Source organism: Aquila chrysaetos, chromosome 9 (genome assembly GCF_900496995.4).
Source record: "Aquila chrysaetos chrysaetos chromosome 9, bAquChr1.4, whole genome shotgun sequence".
Lineage (NCBI taxonomy): Eukaryota > Metazoa > Chordata > Aves > Accipitriformes > Accipitridae > Aquila > Aquila chrysaetos.
The window spans coordinates 23,127,355-23,153,336 of record NC_044012.1 but is presented as its reverse complement, the minus strand read 5'-3'; the positions used below and the strand labels follow the sequence as shown (position 1 = coordinate 23,153,336).

At 42.1% G+C, this 25,982-nt stretch overlaps 1 protein-coding gene across 6 annotated transcripts in view; it reads right to left on the bottom strand.

Annotated features, from left to right (window-relative positions):
• RANBP10 (RAN binding protein 10) overlaps positions 1-25,982 on the bottom strand; it is an 88,009-nt gene that overhangs the window by 36,448 nt on the left and 25,579 nt on the right. For all 6 annotated transcript variants that reach the window (XM_030024640.1, XM_030024641.1, XM_041125761.1 and 3 more), the window contains one exon: positions 5,604-5,771. In XM_030024640.1, coding sequence (XP_029880500.1) covers positions 5,604-5,771 — 168 coding nt within the window. The remainder of the gene's footprint in view (positions 1-5,603; positions 5,772-25,982) is intronic.

The window sequence follows — 25,982 nt, the reverse complement described above, 5'->3', positions numbered from 1 at the left end:
GTACTGCTACACACCTGCATTCAACAAAGTCAACAAAAGAAAGCAAAAGAATCACAGCTCTAACTAGGCAGCTGAATTTGAAACTGCACTCTTTCTCTGCAGCACCTCCAAAGCCTGGATCCAATTTAAAATAACAAACTTCATAAATTTAAAGACATAAGAACTGGACAGCTCAAGAGGTCAGGAAGCAAGAGCGAGTGTGTGAAGAGCCTCTCCTGTAAGTCCACGATGTTAACCTGATCATCAAGGCAGTGATGGAAGGAGATTAAATGAAGGCTCAGCGCTGGGGGACAGTGTAATCGACACCTTCACCTGCCATCTAATCAAAGGACTTTCACCTTTCCATGGCTAACACACACTTATATGCATCCCCATGCATACAACATGCTTGTGGACGTTCTAGCCCAACTCTACCCTCCACCCAGCAACAATCATCGTCTGCCACACAGCTGGCCATTTTCTTCACAATACATTTCAGAATTCAATTTGCACAAGACAACATACATTTGGGTGATCAGCCACAACACTCCATTTCCTATATGGCAGGATACTCCTCCAGCATCTGTTTAGGTAATCATAATTCAGAGAATGCATAAGCAGTGCTGATGGACTGCAATAAGCAACAACACACTCAGCAAGATGGGCATCTTAAAAACTAGACTAGGAAATGTCAGCCCATGAAATACTTGAATACTTTTACAATTTGCTGCTGAGGAGAAGCACTATTAAACCCACATAGCTCTACATGCTCCTGTAAACAGTTATCATCCGATCAAGCCACTTGGGTAAAACTGTTCTTACAGAGAAACCAGGCTGAGCCAAGTTTGCTATTTTCCATTCATTTTAAATCTGGTTCATCTTTAAAGCCTTGTTTTAAACCTCTCAGTGCTCTTGCTCTCTGCAAACTTGGTTTGAGGACAAACCTGTTAAACCTGGGCAAAGCTGGGATGGACATGTGTGGATCTCTATGACAAGCAGATTTCTTCATGATCTCTAAAGTTCCTGTTAATCTCTAAACTGGTTGAGAATGGGTATTTTAATATACAGGTTAACTTGGTCTTTCCAAGTGCCTGCGCTAGAACTCAGACTATGGAAGTTTTCTATGCCAAGACTTCAGAGGGTTGCATGCTCTTTTTATAGCCTTCCTGCTCCATTTACCTTGGTCTGCTGTCAAAGTCTGAGATCTGAAACACTCCTACATTAGTCCCTGAGCAAACTCATCAACTTAATCCCAGAGACCTGTAGCAGTCACATTCCCTCATCATGTCCTGTGTCCAAGACTCTCTGCATAATGACTGGAGCCCCAACATCTCTCACATTTCTCCCTCTTTCTCTCCTAATTCCCTCTCACCACACTTCTAGCCGCATCTCATCATGTTTTTTATCACCAGGACTCTGCTCAGAACTTGTCAAAAGCATTTCATCAGCAGCCAGAAGACATTCAAGACATTTTCCAGAACAGAGAATTAAGGCTACATACGATGTCAAACAGTTTTCATGTGACGTCTCAAGACTTAGCTCCAACCAGAACATCCAGAATTTGTGATGGCCAAGAAAACAGTTCTTACACAGTGCTCCTGATGGATCTGATGAAATGGAAAAGTATGGAGACAATGGAAGATCAGAGTTAAGCAACAGGAGAAACTGCAGGGAAAACAAAGGGGGTTGTCTAATTAATGGATGAAAAGGAGAGGATGAAATGGTGAAGAGAGAATATCATCTTTAGGGAAAGACAAAGCTACAGTAATACCATTAAAAGCAAGACAAATTCAAATGCCCAGACACAGGGCCCTGAAACCCTGCTGTTAAGCTAGCTGGCGTCACAAAGCGGCTGATTAGTCTCATAATTATTTTTTTTATATGTGCAGCAGGATTACATAATGACCTGATTTCCTAAGAGGAGAGATATACAGCTTCAGCAGCTTTGTGTCAGGGAACATCAAGAAAAAGCACATTCATCCTCTTCCTGGTAAATCTCGGGTTTACACAACACAGAAATGAGATTCTCAGGTTAGCATTAAGAATCTTGAAATGTTCAAGATCTTCACGAAGATGCTTCCACTAAGGCAGAAAGTGTTCTGACTTTCAAATAAATCATTGCTCCTGCCTCCACCTGTTCTTGGTTCCTCTGCTGAGACCTGCCTCACTCCCTCTCTCACATCTACCTGTTCAGTGCTCATGAGAAGCTGCATTACAGCCAGATGACTGGGATTTGCGGTCTTATGGGGCTCAGACACGCTCTCCTCAACATTCAACGGGAAGCACTTCTCTTGAATGCTATGTTTCTTTATCAACAGCACAAATAGACACTACTGGCCCTTAACAAGAGTCTTCCCGGCTGAGGTTTTAATTCTGCTTTTGTAAAAAGACAGTAAAATGTTCCAGCAGATTTGGGGGGAGTCAGCCCAGCAATGACTGATGGTCTGTGACTCCATAGTACTTCCATCACTGTCTCTTCTAACCACATCATCTCTCCTCTCTGAGTACAACCATTATGCCACTACAGCTAAAAGAGGAGCTGGTACACGAATGAGCCAATTGTGAATGCTCAGGAGAGTCTCCTACCTATAATTTTCTCATACATCTCATGTCTTGTATCATACATCTGAAGAGCCCAAGAGGAGGATATCCAGGAGAAAGCAATGCTTATAATCTACTTTGTTCTGTAAGCACAGTATAATTTAATTCCCTTCCTTTCCTGTTTCTTCCCACTGGCATTGTTCACTGCTGGGGTAGGCTGCTCCCCAAGGGATCATTCAGTGTCAGATTAGAAAACACAAGCTTTCCACCCAAAAAAAACATCTTTGAAGGAAAAGGAGCACTAAAAATCAAGAAGGGAAGATCAGGCGACTTATTGCTGTAAAGACCTCCAAATGTCCCAAACAAAACAAATCTCTGAGCAGGACACGAGGCAAAGAATCAGAGGATGGTAATGATGAATGCAATACAGAAGTTACTGAACTGTGCTCTTTGTTTGGCTTCATCTGTCCAGACACTCAGGCACAACACAGCCCTGGGAACAGAACTGAGGACAGAGCAAGGGACAACTTTTCAACTGACACCCCTTCTACTCTGCAGACTCCTGGTCACTAAAAAGAAATTAAATTTCAAATGAACAAATTTGTATTCATTAAATAGAAGACCTGGCCTCTTCCTGACCGTTACACTTTTGTTGTGACAAAAAGCAACAGCACCGTCAGGCTAAAAAACAGTGAAGCTTGAAAACCACCCACTCAAACAAAGGAAAACAGCCAGAGAAGCACAGCACAAACCACTATACTAGTTCTGTGTAAATACGCCATCAAAATCAAGGACAGCAACTAAAAAGAGAGATTTTGTGAAATCTTTTTAACTATTTCAGCACCTTAGTTGCTACTGTATGGTGAACTTGTCTCATTCCTAAGCAACAGCTCTTGCTCTACACCATCAGCTGTTGGTTTCGCACCTCTGCTTGTCTTCCCAGTACCGGACTAACAAGGGCAATGTCTGCAAATCTGAGTTAAATTTCAAATAACCCAGCTATTAGAAATCTGGGCAATTAACTAATACTTATGGACTACAAATGACTGCTAGTGTCTCCACTAGTGACTGATCTCACTAGGTGGTAAGCTGCAAGACTTCACTAGGAGTCCCCCAGTATCACACATGGTCTGGCTGATAAATAGTTATAATTTCAAAAAAGAAGCCATATAAGACACTCAACTCTGAGCACCTCTCCACTGGGCTTCTGATCGAGGCTCCATTTATAAAACTAGAATGTAAAAAACAAGTCTCAAAGGATGCTCAAAGAATTTTTTTTTTTCCATTCAGAGCTGAAGACCTCTTGACATGTTGCAAAGCATCAGGACTAGTTGCTGAATGCACAGTCACAGACTCAATCTAGAAAGTTTCTCAGAAGGCACGTGCCTCATTTCTAAGCAACCATCCCTTCACAAATCAACAAACAGTGGGTATGAAATTAGAAGAAAACTGAAATTTCCAAAAGAAGTTGTCTGCATGAGCACCAGGCCTTTCTGCATCTGCCTGAGAGGAAGGAGCTTTCTTGAGATTTGAGGGGAAAAGCCCGCATCTCAGATCCGTATCTCTGCTATAGCTGTAGCACAGCTTGCTACTTTCACAGAATCAAACTGGCTGAGGTTGGAGGCACCTCTGGAGGTCATCTAGTCCAACCCCTCTACTCAAGCACGGCCACCCAGAGCTGGTTGCCCAGAACTGTGTCCAGGTGACTTCTGAATACCTCCATGTATGGAGACTCCACAACCTCTCTGGGCAGCCTGTGCCAGTGCTCAGGCACCCTCACAGTGAAAAAGCATTTCCTGATGTTCAGAGGGAACTTCTTGTGTTCCAGTTTGTTCCCATTGCCTCTCGTCCTGGCACTGGGCACCACTGAGAAGAGTCTAGCTCCATCCTCTTTGTAGCCTCCCTTCAGGTATTTATATACGTGGATGAGATCCCCCCTGAGCCTTCTCTTCTCAAGGCTGAATAGTACCAGCTCTCTCAGCCTTCCCTCCTAGGAGAGATGCTCCAGTGCCTTAACCATCCTAATGACCCTTCTCTGGACTCTCACCAGTATGTCCATCTCTTGTACGGGGGAGCCCAGTACTTTTCCCAAGAGCTCATCAGAAATTATGCACTCTCCAGACATACACTGCACTCCAATCCCACTCCTTCCTTCAGCACAGCCAGTAACGCAAAACAACTTTTGTTCAGATAAATGTTTTGAGTGGGGTCTTTTTCTACCAGCTTCTTAATCTTGAATTCAACAAAGACGAATTGACACAGCAATGTCAGGAGAAGCAAAGGAAAGGAGTGCCTGTCCCTACAAAACCAAATGAATTCCAGAGCAAAAAGTGAGATGAACTTATCAAAATTTACTGCAAGTCTTTTGTGACAAAAAAAAAAACCAATAAGAATTTATCTGGGGAGGAGAATATGTCATCCAAGGGAAAGACATTTTAGGTGACAATGGCCACAACTTTCTATTTTAGACAAATCAGATAGGATGAATGCCAGGAAAACATCTGTGAGAGATTCATTTAGGCAAAACTTTGAAGCCTTTAACTTTAGAGGAACTACTGAAACAACTGTGGAATGAACCAAATTACAGGTCAGTGCTTAAGTAAGACTTCTCATGCTGAATTAATGTCTAGCTTTGAGAATACTTGTACCAATGTGTTAAGGCTTACAGATAGACAAGACCCTTTAAGAAGTGAAAAGGCACTGATATAGTGGCTTTGTAGTCAGTTGAATAATACACTAGCTAAACTTCCCACTTCTTTATTTCCCTGCTGCCCAGCCATTAGCCATCTTATCCTCCCATAGGCTGTGCAGTAGCAGAAGAAAGGAGCAAAAGCTGGGGGTGCAATCCTAACCTACTTAAAACAAATGGAGCAGCATAGAAACCATTTTATGTGCCGGAAGTATTTATGTCTTGGAGCCAGTTTACATCTCCTGACTGCTGCTTAGTGCCCTTTTTCTCTCCCATTTCTTAAATCTTACCCACAAATGTGGGACACTAGTTACAACACATGCAAAGTATTAAACTGCAGCAGTGAGAGCAGGGCAGGACCATCCCTCTCCTGAGAACACCTTGCTTCACTTACCTAAACTGTGGCCATTTTTTGTGTAAAAGCACGTATTGTTGATAAGGTTAACACAGCAGCCAATCACATCTCCAGTGGTGAATGTAGGGCCGTAGGGCTGTCCTGTCCCTGAAGAACAGAAGGAGTGCCCGTCATCACCGTGGTACCCATAAGAATGTTTATCCCATCCTACAAAAGACAAAACAGAAGAACAGGTCAGCAATGAAGCCAGTTTTGCAGAACAACATGGCAACTACAGCTCTCAGGACACAATTTTCTGGTAGGAAATTCAAAATTTTGATTCCCACTCCTGATTCATTCCAATATTAATTCTCACACACCAGTAACTGAAAAGAAATTAATGGTTATCAATCATAACACATCATTTGGGTTTCAACCTCATTTGTCCCTTATGAGAAATGAAAAGAACAGATTGCCAAAAGTCATTCTGACAAATATTTTTTTTGTTTTTTAAAAAAACATTAAAACCCTGTTTCTGTTTTATCTTGCCTGCGGTGAAACAAGCTCCTCTTTGTAAAACATTTGTGTTTCGCACTAACACAATCTTCCAGCAAAACCATTTAATAAAATAATTCTTGTCCAATTGCAGCTTTGTCCATAAGTGCTGCTCACAGGCATAACTGAATGGCTTGAGGCAATTTCTGCACTCTCACATTTACATTTCCCTTCTAACAGTTTATAAGGATTTCTGTGCTCCCCTTGGGCAACAACATTTCCCATTCTGTGGACAGTTTAAAACACAACCCTTAAACGTCAATGGGCAATTTTCAAAGTGGTCAATTCTAACATTAGTATCTTTTATTTCTTCTGTCAGTAACACTGTGCCTAGGGTTAAAGCTGGGCTCAGGGACTGCACCCTGCCCACTTGCTCTTTTCTACATCTCACAGTAATTCCATCATTCTGAGTTCCTGATTTTTTTCCTGTTCTATCCCAATTCTGTTGTAAGTTCTTTTGTAAATTTCTTACATGTAGGAATGCCAGATATAACTGCAAACTACCGCAAAGAAGAGAGATTAATGCATCCTTTAACAGCTAAAATGTTCTTCAGGCAACACACTGGTCTTCTCTTTTCAGGACTCTCATCTCCCTCTTGCAGAGGATAGGACAGTGCTCCCATGGTTGTGGCCACACAGTGATTCAGTGAATGCCACCTGAATCTGCTAACCCATGCTGGCCAACTTCATTTGCCACTACTGCTCAAGATGGCTTATCCTTTCTTCTCTTAGGAGACCAGCTACAGCAGGTAGGGAGTCATGAGGAACAGTCCTCTTACTGAAGAGTTTAAAGAAAGCATGACACACTCTGTCTTATTATAAGACTTCCAGAAGAACCAGGATTTTCTCCAGCTCTTTAGAGCATTCCTATTAATTACACAATCAAAACCACACCTCACAGAGAGATGTACTTCTATCAAAAAGCCTGAGATAGACACAACATTAATAACAGCCCCCGTGTTTTAAGCAGATATGGTTGGATCCTTAGACAGACTGTGCCCACTGAAGCAAAGCAAAAGAAGGTGCTTTGACCATCTACTGACCTTATACAACCTAAGGGTAGTGCAGAATCTGTTAAATGTGGAGCAATGATTTTGGCAAAAGGACTGCAGAAGAAATGCAAAGACCTTGAGAGGAGAAGGGTTAAAAAGTAGAAAGCACACATCCTGCAATAAGGCAAAAAATGACTGCAAACCACAGAGAGGAGCCCCATGAAGGTGGGCTGGAGCACTTCTGCAAGCCACGATTCTACAAAAACAACAACAACATGAGGGCACTAGAAATTTAATCCTGTAAAATGGTGCCCAGCTACATGTACTCAGGTATCTTATCATCAATGGACCCACATGCTCAGGGTTTCTCAGAAAAGCATGAAACATTCGGTGCATGCCCAAGGCCCTCCGTTTATTGCACCACACCACAGGAATGCCAAGGGGAAAGTCAGGGAATGGAGCAAGACTGAAACACGCCACGGTCCAAGATTTTGGACCTCAGGGCAAAGTTTGGGAGTGAAAGGTGTGAAGGACTTCTAGCAAATCCTAGTCTAGAAATGGTGAGTAATGTCCTCTGTTAAGTCCCACACATCCACAGGAACAGACTGAGATGTCCCAAGAGTCAGCTCCATCTTCCCTCGGACCAGCTCCAAACAAGCTGTTGACAGTAGCACCAGTCCTGTTTAATATCTCCATGAAAGACAGAGACAACAGTACAGACAACACCCTCAGCAAGCTCAAAAATGATGCCAAATCGGGTTGCCAAAAACAAAGGAGGGAGTGATAGGGGCTCTAGAGTCTGTTGTCAAACTTCCACTGCTAAGACTCCATCGAGTAAAAATATCATTGAAATACTGAGTTTTTAACACTGTGGCTCCTTTCCACTATCCCTTTTATTTTCTCTGCTGCTGGCCTGTGAAAGGCTGCTGTTGCTGACCTATTATTTTAGTCTCCCCCAAACCAGACCTGTTGCATGTGTGTTGGTTCAGAACTTCTCTAATGAAGCTGTTGGTAACTTCAGATGCTAACTCTCATCAATTTATCCCTTAAGCTACTTAATAATACAATCCAAATACAAACTTCTAGCTCTTCTGCATACAAAAATCCCTGGCATTACAAAGCATTTAGTAAGAATTTGTTATCAGTTATGTTTAAGTATTCAGATGCTTACACATCATGCACCAGGTAAGGCTACCATGAGAAATGCAACAGCATGCCCAACCATGAGGACAACTTCACAAAATACTTGTGCTGATGCAGACACTACAGGTTCTGTAGTATAAGAAAAAAAAATGTTTCGTTACCTACAGAACACGACTGATCATACTGGAAAAAACTTCCTCCTGCTCCTTTAAGACATTTTGCTTCACAGTATCAGTACTTGCTGTACCACCAAAGGTGGTTATGAACGCATTGATGAGATGAACTCCAGTAAGAAGTGACTGAATAAAGGCTTTGAGGGCAGTGTCAAATTTCATATGTATTGCAACAGTGCCTGCAAAAAAGCTTGATCTGAATCTTATTCTCCACAGACAACCCCTATTATCACCAGTTAAGGAAATCTCGCTCACCCAGCACTTTGCTAATGATATACAGAGTTAACATTTTCAACTCAAATGTTGTGTAGTGCTGAATCTGGTCCTGAGACAACACTAACTGTTTTAAATCTAGACTGTCAGCCTTATCAAATCACCAGGGTCATCTTAAAAAAACAAGCCAGATTTGTATTGAGAGAACTTACTGTACTCACCATAAACATAAGCTGAGTGGCATTAATTATATGCCTAACCTTTAGTTATTTATTAATCAAATAATGTATCAGTATTTCTAAAATTCTGCCCAGAATAAACATGAGGGCAATGGCATACATGTCATTCTAGCACTGGCCAAATTCAGCCAGTCTTCTGAAATTTCCTAATAATCTGAATTAAAAATAACAGCCAGCATTTCTAATACTTCTAGGTCAAAGTTATCTGGGCCTATTGATATAAATAGTGTATCCCTATTGAAAGTGTTTGGCATTATCTTGGATTTCCAGCAGAGTGGGGAGTAACTCATCACATGTATTTTGCAAATACATTCTCCAACTTCCCACCAAATACAAAAACACTTGCTGAAAACTTGGGACTTTTCTGCATCATTAACAATTTACTATCGCCACCTAGTAATAGGTCTATGATATTACAACCTTTTCTTTGACTCCCACGGCACTATTCACACCTCCAGTTACTCAATAGCTTCTTCCTTTACAAAATCTAGCACTGCTTTAATAAGGGCTGAATCAGACTTCCTATATGCCTTCCCCACACTTACACCTGCAAATTCACTGGACATTTTAACTTTTGGACCACTTGTACTCAAGTACTTCCAGAAGCCATCATTGTGACCCAGAAGGCAGAGATGAGATTTTATCTGCATGTTCTTAAAAAGGCTGGCCATACAGGATACTGGGGTCAACCCACATAAGGATCCTCTTTTAGAAGTGAGACAGCATAAGCATAGGACATGCATGTATCATGCTCTTACTGAACAGCATTAGCACTTTCCAACCACCCACAGCATAGAGACATACTGAGCCAGATGGAGATTCTGTTCACTTAGTACTCCTCAAAGGATTTTCTTTCCATTAAACTGTCCAATCCTCCTTTAAGCACATGTAAACATTCATACCATCCACTCTATCCTGCAACAAGGACTTTCACAGTATAACTGCAAGCTGCATGAAAATATGCAGCTTTTCATCCCTTTTCCAGACTGATGACTCCTGGCTTATTTAGCTATTCCCTGCATTTCTGACCATCATAATCTGAACCTTTTCTGGATTTATAGTGTTGCTTTTGAGAATGGAGATGAAGGTGCAGCATGGAGAAGGGAAGCAGGCTGTAGCTGTTCTCTGTACTGTTCCCTAGCCCTCTGCCAGTTAATCCTAGCATTTTCCCCTTTATTATCCTTTTTACCACTGAACTGATGTTTCCATGAAGCTATTGTAATCACTCCAAAACACATCATCACTCTTGTGACAATGCCCTCTGCGTGGATCCTCATCTGCCATCTCACCACCAGTGCCTTCAGCCTCAGCTCGCTCACACAGCTCCTCTCCAGCACCTTTCACCTTACCACCCTCAGTGGCTCACAATCCTCAACAGCTAGAGCAGTCCATCCTGGGCTGGTGAGGCGGAGGCAGCTGCTTCTAAGAAAACCCTGGGAGCACCCATGCATGAACAGTTTCTGACCAGTAACTCATTCCAACAAGGCTGTGGGGTTTAAATAACATCCCATTTCTGGTGACAGCTGATGTCTAGAGCAGTGGACACTTCACACCTAAGTGCAGTTGACCAAGTCCAAAAATTCTCAAATACAAGTGCAGATTCCTTACAAAACTTCAGAAATCTGGACAACAAGATTGGAGAATGTGCTTTTCTTTTCCTCAGAAAAAGTAGATCATGGACCTCTGAAGGACCATACTCTTACTGACTGAAATCCAGTCAGCTAGAGTGGCTGGGGGGTCCAGTTAGCACAGTTCTCTCATTCCTTCTTTTTCCTTCCCCATCCTCTCTTCAAAAGCACAAAGTCATTTTAAAGAGGGGAGACAGGCAGAGAACAGAAAGGATTTGGCCACCTGTCCCATGGCAGTGGTCAAAGCAGAACCTAAAAACCCTGCCTAAGGCTCCTGTTTTCACTACAGCTCATTTTGAAGACAAGTGCACTTTGAACATGCAAATATACAGGCAGAACCACTCTGCAGGTAAGACCTCAGCAGCTAGTCAACAAAAAGAGGTTAAAATGACGTACCTTTAAATTGAACACTTCAACCACCAAACCCAAAATATATGTATAGTATTTATTAACAGCCAGACAGATGCAGAATAGCTCAGACTGTGCAATCAATAAGAGAATGGGAAGAAAGAAAACCAGAAACCATGACTAGGGCTTGGGAGGACATTTTTTATACGTTCAGCACCAAACTGAAGTTCTGTTTGGCCTGCTAACAAGAAAAAGCAGATACGTTGATCTTCTCGGCAGACTGTCCTGATCCCAACACACAGTGAAAAAAAATGAACAGCAAGTTCCATTGCCAATGCTTGATAAACAGGCCTAATTATGCAATGCCAGACCACGTGGCAGAAAATACTTGAGTTACTTCAGGACACAGTTACAGGATCAAATCATAAATGTTTGCTCTGAAGAGAGCATTGGAGATAGATGAAGTGTGCTACTAGTACCCCTAATTATCCTACATCCATGCCTGTTCAATCCCACCTTGCCCATTCAATGTCAGCCCTGCTTTACTCTTGACTTTTTAGGCAGATCCTGTGATGGGCCTACATTCTGTTTCTGAGATCAGGCTCTGCCTCACAAAGCAGCAACTGGGAAGTGGTACTATGGGGCTGGGACATCATTTACCTCTTACCACTGTGGAAATAACACATCATTTTAGCTTTCCATTTTAAGAGTGTCAGCAATGTGCACAGAACCTCTTCTGGTAGGCACTGGGTAAAACTGGCATCACACATGTGGGAACACTAGGACCTGGATATGCTGCTCAACTTTGAAAGCATGTAACATCAGGCCATATACAACAGAGGCAATGCAGCGCAGGATGCCCTGATGGAAATTACCAAGAGCAAGAGGTCTTTGCTGGCCTGCTGCTCCTTCCACAGAGTACGCAGAAGAAAGCAAACTGATGACATCCCCCTACGCATCAAGGTTCAAACATGCCAGACCTGCCAGTAGACACAGGATTATGGGGAAGGCAACATTCACAGGGATCTGTACTGAGTTCTCCTTTGATAGCATGCCAGAGGACAGACATGCAAGGCCCAGTGATCATGGAAAAGATGGTTGATTCAGTAAGTTACAGCCTGTCACCTCGGACTCTTCCTACTCTGCCACTTGCTGGGCTTAAAATGATGGCAGACAGATGGGCTTTATGACTGACACATGGACCATTCCCTGCCCATGCACATTCGAGGGGAGAAATATGTTCCACTGCAGCTCAGTCCATATATTCAAGGTAATCAGTACCTGGTGAAAAAGCTGCTGCAAAGGGCAGGGCCTTGCTCACAACAAATTCAGTGATAACCTGACCTGCAACCAGGTATTGGTGAAGTATGCATTTGGCCAAATGAAGAAGAGATGGAATTTCCTCAGAAAGAATCTGAAGATTTGTAAATAGGGTTTGTGGCTGTTGTATCCTGTGTAATGTAAGAGCTTGGAGGCTTATACTTCAGGACAGATCCCAGTGACTGCTCAACAGTCTCTGCAGTGTCTGCATCTTTCCAAATTTTATCTGTACCTACTTTCTCTCTTTTGTACTTTGAAACACTTCTCATTTTTCTCCCCTCCCTGTTCTTGTCCAGTATTTTGCCTGTGGCTTTCCTCTTCCCACTCCTCTGGCCAGCAATCCTAGCTTCCCACAGCCACCCATGCCAGGGCAAGTAGTGTGCCAACTCTAGCTGCAGACGGACAAGAACTTGTGTCAACACATTGAAATAAACCAAACAAAATAATTTTAATAAGATTTATTGAATCCAAAGTCCAGCAGAAACAGATGTACAAACTTTGCTTGTATAGTGCTTGGGGGCTGGGATGTTGAGGGTGGAGCCAGCTACAGAGCCCAGAGTCGATGCTGGACCAGACCACATTCTGGCTGGAGGCAGGACCATTTCCCAAGTACTGCACCGTGCAGGCTGCTGTTGCCCAGCCAGCTATGGGTCTTTGGCAGCAGCAGAGCATGATGTCAGTGGAGGGGAAGGTACATTAGACAGAGGCTGAACAGATGAATATGGTGCAGGGAGAAGTAGGATGTTGTTGTTCAGAGTTGCTTCTACAATGTCCTGGGCAGAGCAGTCCCAGGCAGGAACTGGTGTCTGAGGGGACAGGACAAAAATAAATATGGGAAAGAAGCTGCTATCACAGCAGAAGCAGAACCACCTTCTTTCAACTGCTCTACCATCTTCCAGTGGACTTAGCTCTCCCAGTGGATGTGCCTTTGGTGTACGTTAGCCCAGAGCAGTGAAAGCATGCCTTTGCCCCTAGCAAAGGGAAGGCTGAGCAAGCACCTGTGCTCCTACAGCCTTAGAAGCTAAATGCCTGGTCAAGAAAAGACTGTTGCCCCAAGAAGCATCTGCCCCAAGCTGCAGCATCTCAGCTGTAGTTCAGTTTTATAGCATTTATGCCAAACCATATGAAGTTGCACAAACATCAGACGCTTGGGCGAGAGCAAGGAGGTAACCTTGTTCTTCATTCAACCATGCTCCAGAATCAAATCAACTATTACTGTTGCAACACATCCTTCTATTTCTATAACCAGCCTACAAAAATAGCTGCTGCTCAGTGGCCACAGCAACTTATGCTATAGATTTTGGGTGGTGGAAATAGGGGAGGTACAGTCCACGCATGGAACAACTATCTAGGTACACTCACAACACCAGCTGCAGGACAGGAATAGGACCGGGGAGCAGTGTGCTTAGCATATTACAGCATCTTCTTGGCAGAACTTCAAGGGCCTGGACATCTGCCTAGAACATGTCAAGGGGACAAAAAAAAAAAAAAAAAAAAAAGGTCCCTAAAACCCACTTACCTAGGGACACCAGGAAATGAAGAAGCCTACCTAGTAATACCCCAACTTTTTCTTTCTCATAAGAGCTTCTACTTCTTCTGCAAGGTGGCAAAATGACTTTGAATGCAATAGAAGCCCAAACACTGCACTACAGGACCAATGTGTATACAGAAAATAAAACCATTTCACCCCATGGAGGACAAACTTCCTAAAGTAAGGCTTGGATGTACTCAGGTCCCATAGTCTTAGTAGTATCACACTGAGTCACGTACAAGGTAATGGTGCAGTGCACCACATCACTGCATGCATCCCAATGAGGGACTGCTTACAGTGGCCTCCCTCTCACCCCAGTTCCCAGCAGATCAAGCGGATTCATCCAAGGCCGGTTTGGCCCCCTACAGAGCAACACCAGATGATGCTAATCAAAGAGTGCAGGACTCTTGGCAGGCCTGGCTGTACGTTTGGCTCAGAGGCTATTCCATGTTTTTGAATAAAGTACTTGCAACTGTAAAAGAGACAAAGCTCAGATCAAATCTCATGGCAGAAGGACTTAAATGTGGCAAGCATCCAAAGGAGAGGGAAAAAAAGAAAAAAAAGGAATCACAGGCATCTCTCATATTAACAGAGAGCAGGAACAAAAGGACACAGTGACCCAAAGATCAAAGACTCCAAGGAAGACAGCTAAAAAGGCCTGCGAGAGTTTGGGAGATCCAGCAGAACGTGGGTGCTAACAAGCATTGCCTGATCCACCACAGAGACTATAAGCAGAAAGTAACACTGTAAAATTTCCTTTTAACAATATTGATCTGGCACAGCAATTTTTAGACCAGATCAGCAACTCCTACCACTTGACAGCTACTGCACGTTAACCAGCCTTCAAAACAACATCAAACCACAGCCTGCACTTAATTATATAAAAGTGACACTACCCATTGACTCATAAAGAGAAAAAAAACCAGAAGGCTCTGGATGGCTGCAACACAGGCAATACCTTGTCAACAGGAATGGTCTGTTCCACCTGCCCCAGAGATTTTTAATGAATCCATTTCACTATTACTTAGCATGCACCTCACCACAGAATACAGCAGTCAAGATAAAAATTCTACTTCCTTGAATGAATAAAGATGGCAAGCCCTCCTAACTTACAAGCTTGATGGGTCATCTTCTGCCAGAGTCAGAACATGATCTGGTCTTCCCTATACCAGAGAGGTCAAGATGTGCTACAAGCCATTTATAGCCCTGTAAAGAGCACAACATGGTTAAAGCACAACTGCAAAACAGGTTGGTTCTATCTACAAAGGCACGGCTCAAAAAGCTCTCTGGCATGATCAGGTCACCACTGTACTATTATACGTATTATATTCCCTGACCCACTACACTGGAGGGGGTTGGGAGAAGAGCAGAGGTGCAAAACAATGTAGGACTGGGGTGAAAAAAAAGTCCGATGAGGAGTTTTGCCATTTATCTATTAAGTGGCAGGGGCAAAGAACAAGTTGGATACAAAAGCTTATCACATAGACAGGCTTCCAATCTCAACATACTAAATAATTCACATGTTCATTTACAGGCCAACTTTTCAACTTTTGGCTGATGGACAAGAACATCTTTATAAAATATTAAGACACCTTGAGAAAAATCTTTCAAGGTAGCAGGCAAGAATCATTTTACAGACACACTGAGGCAGGGCAGTTAAATGACTCAGCCGAAAGCAATGTTAGAGCTCACTACAGAATGCAAGGGGCTAGCATCTAGCAACTATTAAAAACAATCCCTAAAATGGTATTTAATGAGGTAAGAAAATTATGAACAAAAAATATTTATACAAACACAAGACCTTATGGAGAGAGAAGTCTTCCAGAAGAAGCGCATCTCATGAAGTTAAGGGGTTGCAAAAAGGCCTTCTAGATTCTAAGCTGAGGCTCCTTAAAGACTTTCCACATCAATTAAGGTAAAGCAACAGGGTTTTCTGAAGAGGATCATATTTATCCATCAGTAAAAATAGCTGCTATCTATCAGTTTGAGTTGTAGGGAAATTTAGCTTTGTGTTGATGTTACCTGTTATCTGAAAGGCTCAAATAATAGGTACAGCCACTCTAAAGAAATTTTTTTTTAACCTGAAAAACAAGGAGTCCTGATTACAACTCTTGTTGACAGCTAGAGTGCTGTCTCTAAATTGCTAGTCAACTCTTAAGTGTCACTAAGATTACCTGGATTGTCCATAATCTGTGTACAGCTGGAGATGCAACCTGTGGTATTGGTGAAGGCCAAATCACAAACCCCACTATGCAATGCCATCTCCACTCTGCTTTGGAAGCTCTGTTTTCATATGGCACAAAACCAACACAACCTGTTGGATGCCAGAAAGCTCCACGCAAAGGCAGGCTCCAGCATACCTGTATCATACATTTCTGGGAACATGTTGCATGAGAAAAGAGTGCAGGACCTCTACAAGGAGCCAATCCATCTCCAGAAGAGTTATGGCACAGAAATCAGGGCATGGAAAAGCACAGGACAGCCATACCCTCTGAGTAAGAATCACTTACTCACCCACACTGATGCCTGAGCACTTAATAGCCAAATGGAAACACTTTCTTTGATTAATCTTCCAAGGTCAGGGTTACTGCCTTGAAATACTGATTCATGGTTTTGTTCAGCTTGAATGATGTGGCTAAGCACTTTCCCAAATATTCCAGGGTGAAGCATAGTTACTGAAAGCTCAGCTTTCAATCTGCCTCCTCCATTCAAACCTCAAGTCTGTGTGCCCAAAAGCTAGTCTAATTGAAAAGACCAAAAGAAAAAGAAAAAGAAAGAATGAAAGAAAATAAAAACAATGCCTCCCTAAAAACCTGACCAAATGGCTGACAGCAGTTTTTCTGGCTGCAGACAGGGCAATCAATGCAATCAATACAAGCAAACACGTGAACTGAAGTGGGTCTGAAGGTGAAAAAGGCAGTAACTTTTACTTTATACAATCCTAATGTTCACATAAATAGCCATAAATAAAACATGAGATTAAATTTAACCTAAATTCAGAAGGTTATTCACCCCAATTCTGTGGTTTGGGAGCTGGTTTTGTTACTCTTCAGCTCTGAACACACCTGATAGAGAGTGTCAGGTCTGGCCATATTTGAGGAGTGTCAGGTCTGACCTCATTTGAGGACTTCATCATCACCACTCTGTTGTCACTCTTCAGCGTGTGTCATGCAGTGTACTTAAGATATCTAACTCCTCCATGCCATGCCAACTTGCCCAGTATCAGCTCTTAGCAGAAGGCTCATGTTTTAAAACATGCCGCACCTAAACAAGTTGTATCCAGCTATGTGCAAGATAACCTAATTAGGGGAGGCACACCTAATGAGCAGAGCACAGAAGTGCACAGGGACGGAGGCTTTGGCTGCTGTGACAGTAAAGAAAGAAATTGCACGTGCTTCTAGGTACAAATACAACTGCCAGTTCAGCATTTCTCATTTTGCTGATTATTGACAGCTTATAAAAGCTGTGCAAGTCCATCCACTATAAACTACAGATCCTACACACCACACTTCAGCACGACGACTCCAAAAAACAAGACCTGTTGGGAAGAAGGAGGGAATGGTACATAAACTAACATACAAATTTGTGCATTTCTTGCAATTCCTGCTGAGTGTGTTTGTAGTGAAAGTTGGTTAAGGATCTACCCAACAGGACAGCTCAAGCTTCCTAAGCTGGACTCCTCCATCCCCCTACAACTTCCCTTCTGCAGGTGTTGTGGACATCATGCTCTTTTTCTAGTGCTGATTATGGGTAAACAAGACATGAGCTGACCACTTTTGCCAGGGTCCATAAAAGCTTTTTCCCTAGACAAGGCCAGCCGCATGCAAGACACCACGCCCAGACAAAGGAGTGGCATGGAAGATAAACGCTACTATGCTCCTCAAAACCAAAAATCTTGCAAACTACTGATTTCAAGAGAATATACACATTTTAAAAGAATGGCTGATCTGAATTCAGGTTATTCAAATGCCCTAACAACACAATCTGATCTAAAATATCCATTCACATAGCTCAACATGTATAACAAAACCATCACAGTCATCCTTGTACACAAATCCAGTCCACAATCTTCCCCTCCCGTACCACAATGCACCCACACACAGTACACCCAGTTAATTCTTTTAATCGTATACCAGCAAGTTTTAACTTTGGATGTCTCCAAAATTAGATCTTGCAAATCCAAACTTTGTCAGAAAGCCCACTATTGATATGTGAAAAATTGAAGAATGTGGAAGAATGAACTTCCAGTTCTTCTAGGAGCTGAAGATGGGATATGAATGAATTCATAGCAAACGCATCAAATCCGTTTCAATATTCAAGCTGGAATTTTCATACAAGTTCAGGTGACCTTAGCATGCAAACTAGGATCTTAGAAAACTGACTGGAAAGTGAGAAAGCTTACGCTGGATGAGAAGATGACTGAGCAATTAACTGGAGCTTGGCAGACCTTGATTGGTAGCGGATAGGTCAATCACAAAACACAAGATTCACAAAGATATGTAGAACTTTTTTTTTCTTTTTTTTTAATAAAGATCATACAATTTTGAGAAAGAACAACCTTGTTAAAGGGTGTTACTGATCTGCAGAGAGTGGAAGCAGGAAGAGAAAACAAGATGAAGGTGAGTTAAATAATGCCAGAGGAACTCGGAGATCATGATCCTTCAACAGAGATGCAGCAAGGCACCCATGGTGCATTTAAAATTTGGTCAGGTACCATACACACATAGAATTGAGAGTGAAGATGAAAAAAGAAGCAATATAAATAAACCAGGTATGCCCAGAATATACAGAAAATGAGCATTTCTCAGATTAGTTTCCTATGATGAAATTTTACATACACTGAACACAGGAAATTGGTTGCATATGGGATAAATTCTTACACTAAAAATATGTGAAAGCTTCAGTTCAAAGGAAATCCTTTTGTTTTATTATAAGAAGCCCAAATTTCTTATCCATTTCTTTAGTATGACCTTCATTTGGACTTTAATTAAAAAAAAAAAAAAAAATCAAAAGCTACTTTGAAAATAGCACATGGTGCAGCACAGCAAGAGCAGATTCAAGAATGAAACAACCAGTTTCAACCAGTCTCAGGGCAATTTCTCCAATATGAGTTTTTTTTTTTTTTTTTTTTAAATGGGGATGGGTACCTTGTATTACTTAGCCTTGTCCTGTGGACTGAATAGTTATTAGTGGCCAGAGTGCACTAACTGTGATCCTGGAGCGCATCTTTCAGTTTAGTTTAGAAGAAACAAGGGTAGCACAACTGAAGATGTAAATAAAAGTACACCAAGTGGTGACAACCAGGAGATTCACTTAAAAAAGATACACCCCACTTCCAAAAATAAGACACTCGTACACAAATCCAAAAGGCTGTGACTTACAAAGGCCAGAAATCTTAAATCTATTGTATCTTTGTCTTAGCAGTGTATGTTTATTACCCACCACTGTTCTAAGCTCCACAATAATCTTCACCCATCCAGAGGAGCTCTCAAGTGGTGAGGAATTCCTCTAAAAATCCATTCTGCACAAATGGATCACTAACTCCAGAGCTGAACCAACACACTGACCCACTCTGCTCTCATTTCTTCCATTATGCAGCACTAAAACCTGCAATTTCTAAACATACCGACAACCTCTTAGGGTGTTGAAGACAGATACAAATTACACTTTCAGGACAAAACCTAGTTAAGTTGGCAACAACAAGGCTACCCACGTGAAGGTTTTGGAGCAGTTCTCAGGCTGCTTTATCCCCTCAGCTCCTACTGAACCTCAGAGTTTTGGCATTGCTAACTGCTCCCAAGTAACCTGCATTTAAGCAACAGGACACTTTCCTAGATGCTCCAGCGTGTCTTACTCAAAATACATCTAGGGTTTGCTCAGCCTGGGGAGGAAGACACAGTAGTGGTAGGATCGCAGCCCTCCTCCTACAGCCACTGCAGGTCAGAGGCTCTCTCTGCTTCAATCTTTCACATCCCTTTGTATTTTGGAGTGATTAACAGCATCCCCCTCAATTTATTGTGAATGACCTTCTGGTGGCCTCTACTTCAGACTACCACTGGACTCCTCTATAATACATTTTCTTTGCAAGAAGTCACTGTCCTTTGATTTCAGGTAACTTCCACCACTACCACCAAGAGGGTTTCTGTAGATGCTCTTATCCCATCGTACTCTAGGGCGTTAATAACCATGGCACACACATCACAGCCTCTTTAAGGTATCACCAGCAACAAACCAGACACAGCTAGAAGGCATTTGGCCCAGAATTTTCCCAAGATAAGATTCTCCTCCATCACCCACGTTTGAGTTTTCCCTTATGACACCATTGCTTAGCCTGGGCATTGCTACTACTAGCACACAACACTTCTAATAATAGCTAATAGCCCTTCTGAGCTCAGTAGCTTCACAAACCTTCAGTCCCTTGATCATTTGGACTATAAGGTATCAGATGGGTAACAGCAAAACAAGCATATGCTTTCATTGACATTTGTTTTCAATGCTTCACTATGTGACTGAATGAAACAAAGCTCAGTGCAAAAAAAAAAATCCAATGGAGTTCAAATATCATCTGACTAATCACCAAAATAAAAGGTATTCCAGCCATCACCTTCAAACAACTTGAAAAAAGGCAGAGACAGATAAAAAATTAGAGAGATACAGCCAGCCAAGCTAGCTTCAGCCCAGTATGCCCTAGCAAGATGCTCCTTCATAAAAAATTCTCCATGATCAGCTGGATAACTGTTAATTGGAAGGAATGCTCAGTCTTTAATTAAGGTTTTCAGCACATATCTTAGGTGAGAGTAATATTTGTTTGTATCAAAAATAATCTCAGCCCACTGTTACCCACATGTTTCTGTAGAATAAAGTTTCACAGAGGAGTTTTTTCAACCTGCACTACCTGTCTGATCAACTGGGCAACAAAACAGATCCAAGTTAATAACAACCCCAAAATCAACCAGTGCCCCCCGCCCATTATTATTAACCCAATTACATGACACAGTTCACATGCAGCCCCACAAACTGGTTTGCTAGGATAAATGAGAGGGTACCAGAATTGTAAGCAAGTTCGTGGATAGGAACTGGCACAGCCAGCTGAAGGACTGCATGTGTAACTAAGTCCTGGAGGTGTTTCCATAAATGGTTTTGGGGAATGCACATTTATTTATTAAAAAAAAAAATCAGTATCAACCCTGTATTTTCCTTAACCTGACATACAAAAATTAATCACCTTACTCTATAATTTATCCAGGTACTAAATAAGTGATGTCTTTACGTCCTTACGGGTACTACAGTTATCTATACGCAGATCACACACCAAAATGAAGATTTAGGTCCTATTCAATCTGGGTTATACTCACTGCACAAATAAAATAAAATAAAATTCCTGACAAGTTAAATCTCCTCCTGGCTAGCAAGGGGAAAGGTTTAAATGTGGAGTGGCAAGCAGAGTTGGGTTATATACTAATTCTTCATTGAGTAACTCCAGCAGGACACGGTATAGATGGTATTGCCACTACCAATCTAGCAGAATTAGCATTAACAGATCCAAATTTCCACAGAAAGTATTAAATGTTGAACCAAGCACACATTTTGGTACCACTTTGATTAAATTACTTAAGTAACCACTTTTATCCCAAAACTCTTATCAAACAGTACTCAAAGGTTTCCATAGTGTTCAGTCCCGAAGAGGACCCAGCAAAGTACAAGTACAAAATACAAGGAAAACAGGCAAGAAAAAGAGGACTATAAGCAATGATCATGTAAAAGCAAGTACTCAGACCCCTTCTAAGAAATCACAAGGCTTCCTTCAGCCATTCTTGAATAATTTGAGTGGTCTAACTAGAAACCTCAATGGTCTCAAGTTCTCCATGAAGAGCCATAGCAGTACTAAGAACAAAACAGGGGTCAAGGGGGAGGCAAATTGAATGTCTCCATGCTTCTTTACAGCATTAAGCCTTCCTTATGGATAATAACAGAGGGAAGGAACAGAATTCAGGTTTCTCCATGGTGCTCCAAGGTTCCCTACACACTCCACACACATTGACCATGAGTAGCTTTACTTCAACCTGACGTGCACTGAGCACAACAGGTAGCCTGCCCATAGCCTGATGTCTGCTCACTCAGCCTTGACACATGGAGTCTACACTGTCAGCAGCCTGGACTGCCACTGCTTTCTCGTCCTTTTTTCTACCCATCTACCTTTCTAAAATGTCCACAAGTTGCAATAAGGATAGACTACATAATTAAAATTACATCTAAACTAAAAGCAAAACTTTGATTTGCTCTATTTCCTCAACACAGCAAATAGAGTAGAAGAAAAGTTACTTCTGAGGTATATTTACTAAAGAGACAAGCAAGTGTGAGTACTATTATATAAGACTTTACTAAGACAATGTATGGAAATCCCATGTGCCATTTTGGTCAACTATTTTTAAGGACAGTTCTGGAAGAGCTTTGCAGCAGGACATATACCATAAGGTATTTTAAGACAGAGCTTGATCAGCTGCATAAATAGTTAAACAAACTTAACAGAAATTACTTCTAAAGATAGAAAATCAAGCTGGGTGTCCAAAATGCTGATTTAGCCAGGAGGATTTGAAAGCAGACTGAATCACTATTTGTTTGCTACATACTTTTCGTATATTTAATCCCATACTTCAGGGCTTTTGCTGGTTGCTCTAGAAGCCAAGGGGAAAGGCCCTTCTTTTCCCAGTTAACCATCTAGCTTCTTCCTTTCCCCTCCCCTTGTCTTTCTGCTTAAGCCTTAGAAATTGTGAAAGCTTGGCAAGGATTTTCCTTTGCCCTTGTTTGCAGCATTGGATAAGAGCCACTTCCTGGACTTGCTCTGAATTTTAATGTTTTCTTTTACTATAGGGAGCAAGACACTGGTGCTTGTGATGCATCCAGTGCATCCACAAATCAAGAAAACATAAGAACAGGGTGAAGAGCCAGGGATGTTTGGTTTAGAGAGAAGACCACAAAGCAGTGATAGAGGTCTTCATGTATACAGCTACAAAGAGGAAAGAAATTAACTATTTTCCACCTCCACATGATCCAAGAGTAATGGACTTGGACTACACAGGATATTCAGCTTAGTCATCAGGAAATGTTTCCAACATAAGGATGCTGTTGGAAGAAGTTGCCAGAAAGATAATGAAAGACTGGTTTAGACACACACCTGTCAGGCAGGACTGATGCATAATTGAATTAGCTTCAGATCAGATGATTTGGTGAGGTCTCATCTTCTATAATTATTGTATTTACCACTTGGACTAAGTCCTTTAGCACAGGTCCTTCATGTGTCATTGGAGTCACAGAAAGTAACAACCCAAAGCACACTCTGATACATGGAAATGAAGTTCTTTAAACACATTTGAAGTAGAAAGATCCCCTGGCAATCACAGAAACAAAAAACAAAAACAAACCAAAACTGGCTAGAAGAAACATCTGGAGGTCTCTAGGCAAACTTCCCACTCATAGCAGGGTTAACTTAAGAGTTAGATCAGGCTGCCTACAGCATCATCCAATTGAGGTTTGAAAATCTCCGAGGATAGAGCCTCTGCAGTAACCCATCCCCAGCTCTGATGAGGAGTAACACTTAATTTCCCATGAGAATTTTATTTGTTGCGACTAGTGCCCATTGCCTCTCTTCCTTGTACTGTGCACCTCTGAGAAGAGTCTGGGTCCATGTTCTCTGCAAGCTCCTTTAGATAGCGAAAGGCTGCTAACTAGATCCCTTCTCTGCCTCTTCTCCAGGCTGAACAAGCCCAGTTCCTTTAGTTTCTCACTGGTTCCTACAATACAACATATATCCAGCCTCCCTTCTCCGGTCCCTCTTGGAAGGGAGCACACTTGCCTGAAAAACCCTTGTGAGCATCCGTAGGGGAGAAACCAGTATCTTCTTCCTCTCAAAGGAAGGAACAGGAAGACAGATTCCTCAGTAGCCTTGCTCCTCTGCTTGCACCTCCTCTGATAACATGCAAGATAAGCTAAGAAGAAAAAGTCCTATCTATAAATGTCAACAGAAACCTATCAGCAACAGGAGAATGCAAAGGAAAAGGAAGGGATTTCCTAACAAAATGGAAAGCCCGTTCATCATGTTGGTGGCTTATGGAGAAGGACGGATGGCTTTCAGAGGAGGGGAGCATGGGGAAGTCATAATTCCCAGTGCTCATTTTTATTTTATCTACATGTCTACAGAAACAGATCACTCACAAGGACCCTTTGCTGAACAAAGACACAGGACAATTGGACAAACTGTTTCTGGTTTTGCTGACCTGGCTTAAGGCATTACAGTCCCAGAGGCCAAATCCCAATATGGAGCAGGTTTCTGTACACCAAATTCTGCTGGTTTATCTGGCTGCACTCTAATTCAAGTCTATAAAACATTCTTGAATTTGAAAGCTTGTTCTTTTAATAAGGAGTTTGAAGCAGGTAGATAGTGAATAAGTCAAGCAGTATCTTTTCATTTGAAAAGTAAGGTGAAAAAATAATTGAAGTTTCATAAAACAAAACAATGGTGACTGAAAGCTGGCACTCCCTTTAACATGTGCAATGCCACATAGCAGGGCAAGTCAGTTATTAACCAGAGGGTGTTTAGAGTCTCTAAAAGCAATTGGTCAGATCCTATCTATGCTGTTTCAGAAACTGAAGCAGGGTATGCCTAAGGTTATGGTTTCACAACATTTTAGGCTGAATTAAGACCTTGCTGCTACCATAGAGAATCATCCCTCCTTCCCTCTCTGCCTGGCTTTATGTTCCTGCTGGGTTACGCTCAAAGAGCTAGAACAAATGAAACGTTATCTCTCAACAGCATGAAGGACTTGAACCAGTGCAGAACACCACGTGCAGGGAAGAATCATCTCCAGTGTGCACATCTCATCCATATGAAAGACTGGAACACATATCTTCTCCATTTTATGGAGGTTAGGTGAAACCTGTAGCAAACCACAAAGGCGTTTTCAGCTGGGCTCAGAAAAACTTACTGGATTGAGGGCTAAATGATAACAATAAAAAAAAAAAAAAGGACGTTTCAGATGTTACATTCAGGATGCAAAGGTAAGAGCATTGATCCATGAATTCTGAAGGAACCAGCCTGCCACAGTCCCAACACAGCAGAAAAGCAGGCAGGTTCCTGCCAGGCCTGAAAGCTGCCCTGGCCTGGCAAAGGAGGTGACAAGTGCCAGAGCCAGGGGCTTGCACAAGGGAAGAAGAGGGACTGTGCAGCTGTAGGTGGGGGGTGTGGGGGAAGGGTCGGGTTTCTCTTCTTTGATGACAGTGAGTTAGATCAGTTCAGCTGTAACATGTAATTTCATCCTCAGATACCAAAAAGCTGAGCACACGTGAAAAAAGTTGTATGCGGGGAAAATAGCAAGCAGACATTTCAATAAAAGCCACTAGTTTAAAGCAGAACGTTTATTAGTAAGTGTTCTAAATGTCTTTTAAAAATTTAAAAAATAATAATAAAATCATCAAGATATGTCAGGGCCACAAAAGTTGGCACTTCAATAAAAATCCCACAATAATTTCAGACCTGCTTATTGAATTTCAAAGCACAGCCCACAGAAACCTTGAGTCGAACAGGGACAGGGCACTCTCCTTTTAAAAGCAGTCTCTGTTCGCAACACAGAGAGGGGTAGTTTAAGGAAATGCTCAGGTTGCTCCAACCACACTTCCAACCTTCAGAGAAAGCTCAGCACTACCCCCACCAACACCGAGCTGGGCTGAAGCCAAAATAAATTTGGCATAAAGCACAAATGCCCTGACTTGGAACTGGATATGGCCAGTGTTTGTTCTCGGGGGGGGGAAAGGAGTTTGAGACAGAACCCAGCAGCAAGATTGTTCTTCGAATTAGGACTGACAGGGTGCCAAGGATTCCCACTGAAAGTAGTAACAAGAAACGGACCAACTGGCTCCCATACCAGGCTTTGGGCTCCCAAACCACTATCTGTAGTGGGTCACGTACTGCCCTGCCAGCACACCGAGCAAAAATTGATCTGTTAAAGCAGAGGTGACTTAGAAGGGGGTCTAAGGAGACAAACCTGGCAGGGTTTCAGGTCACAAAAAGTTAAAATTACACTTTGATGTGAAGCCAAGTCAAGACTCCAAAGTCTATCACTCTGTGCTGTGAAGGACCTGATAACGGTTAAGCCTGACACATGTTTCTCACTTCAGTTACTTGAGCAATATACTATAAAAAAATAAATCAGACTCATTCTCCAAAAGCCAGGAAGATAATTATCGAGCTGTAATACAGAGCCATGCAGTTCATTTTATACAGATGATGGGAGATTGACCTAA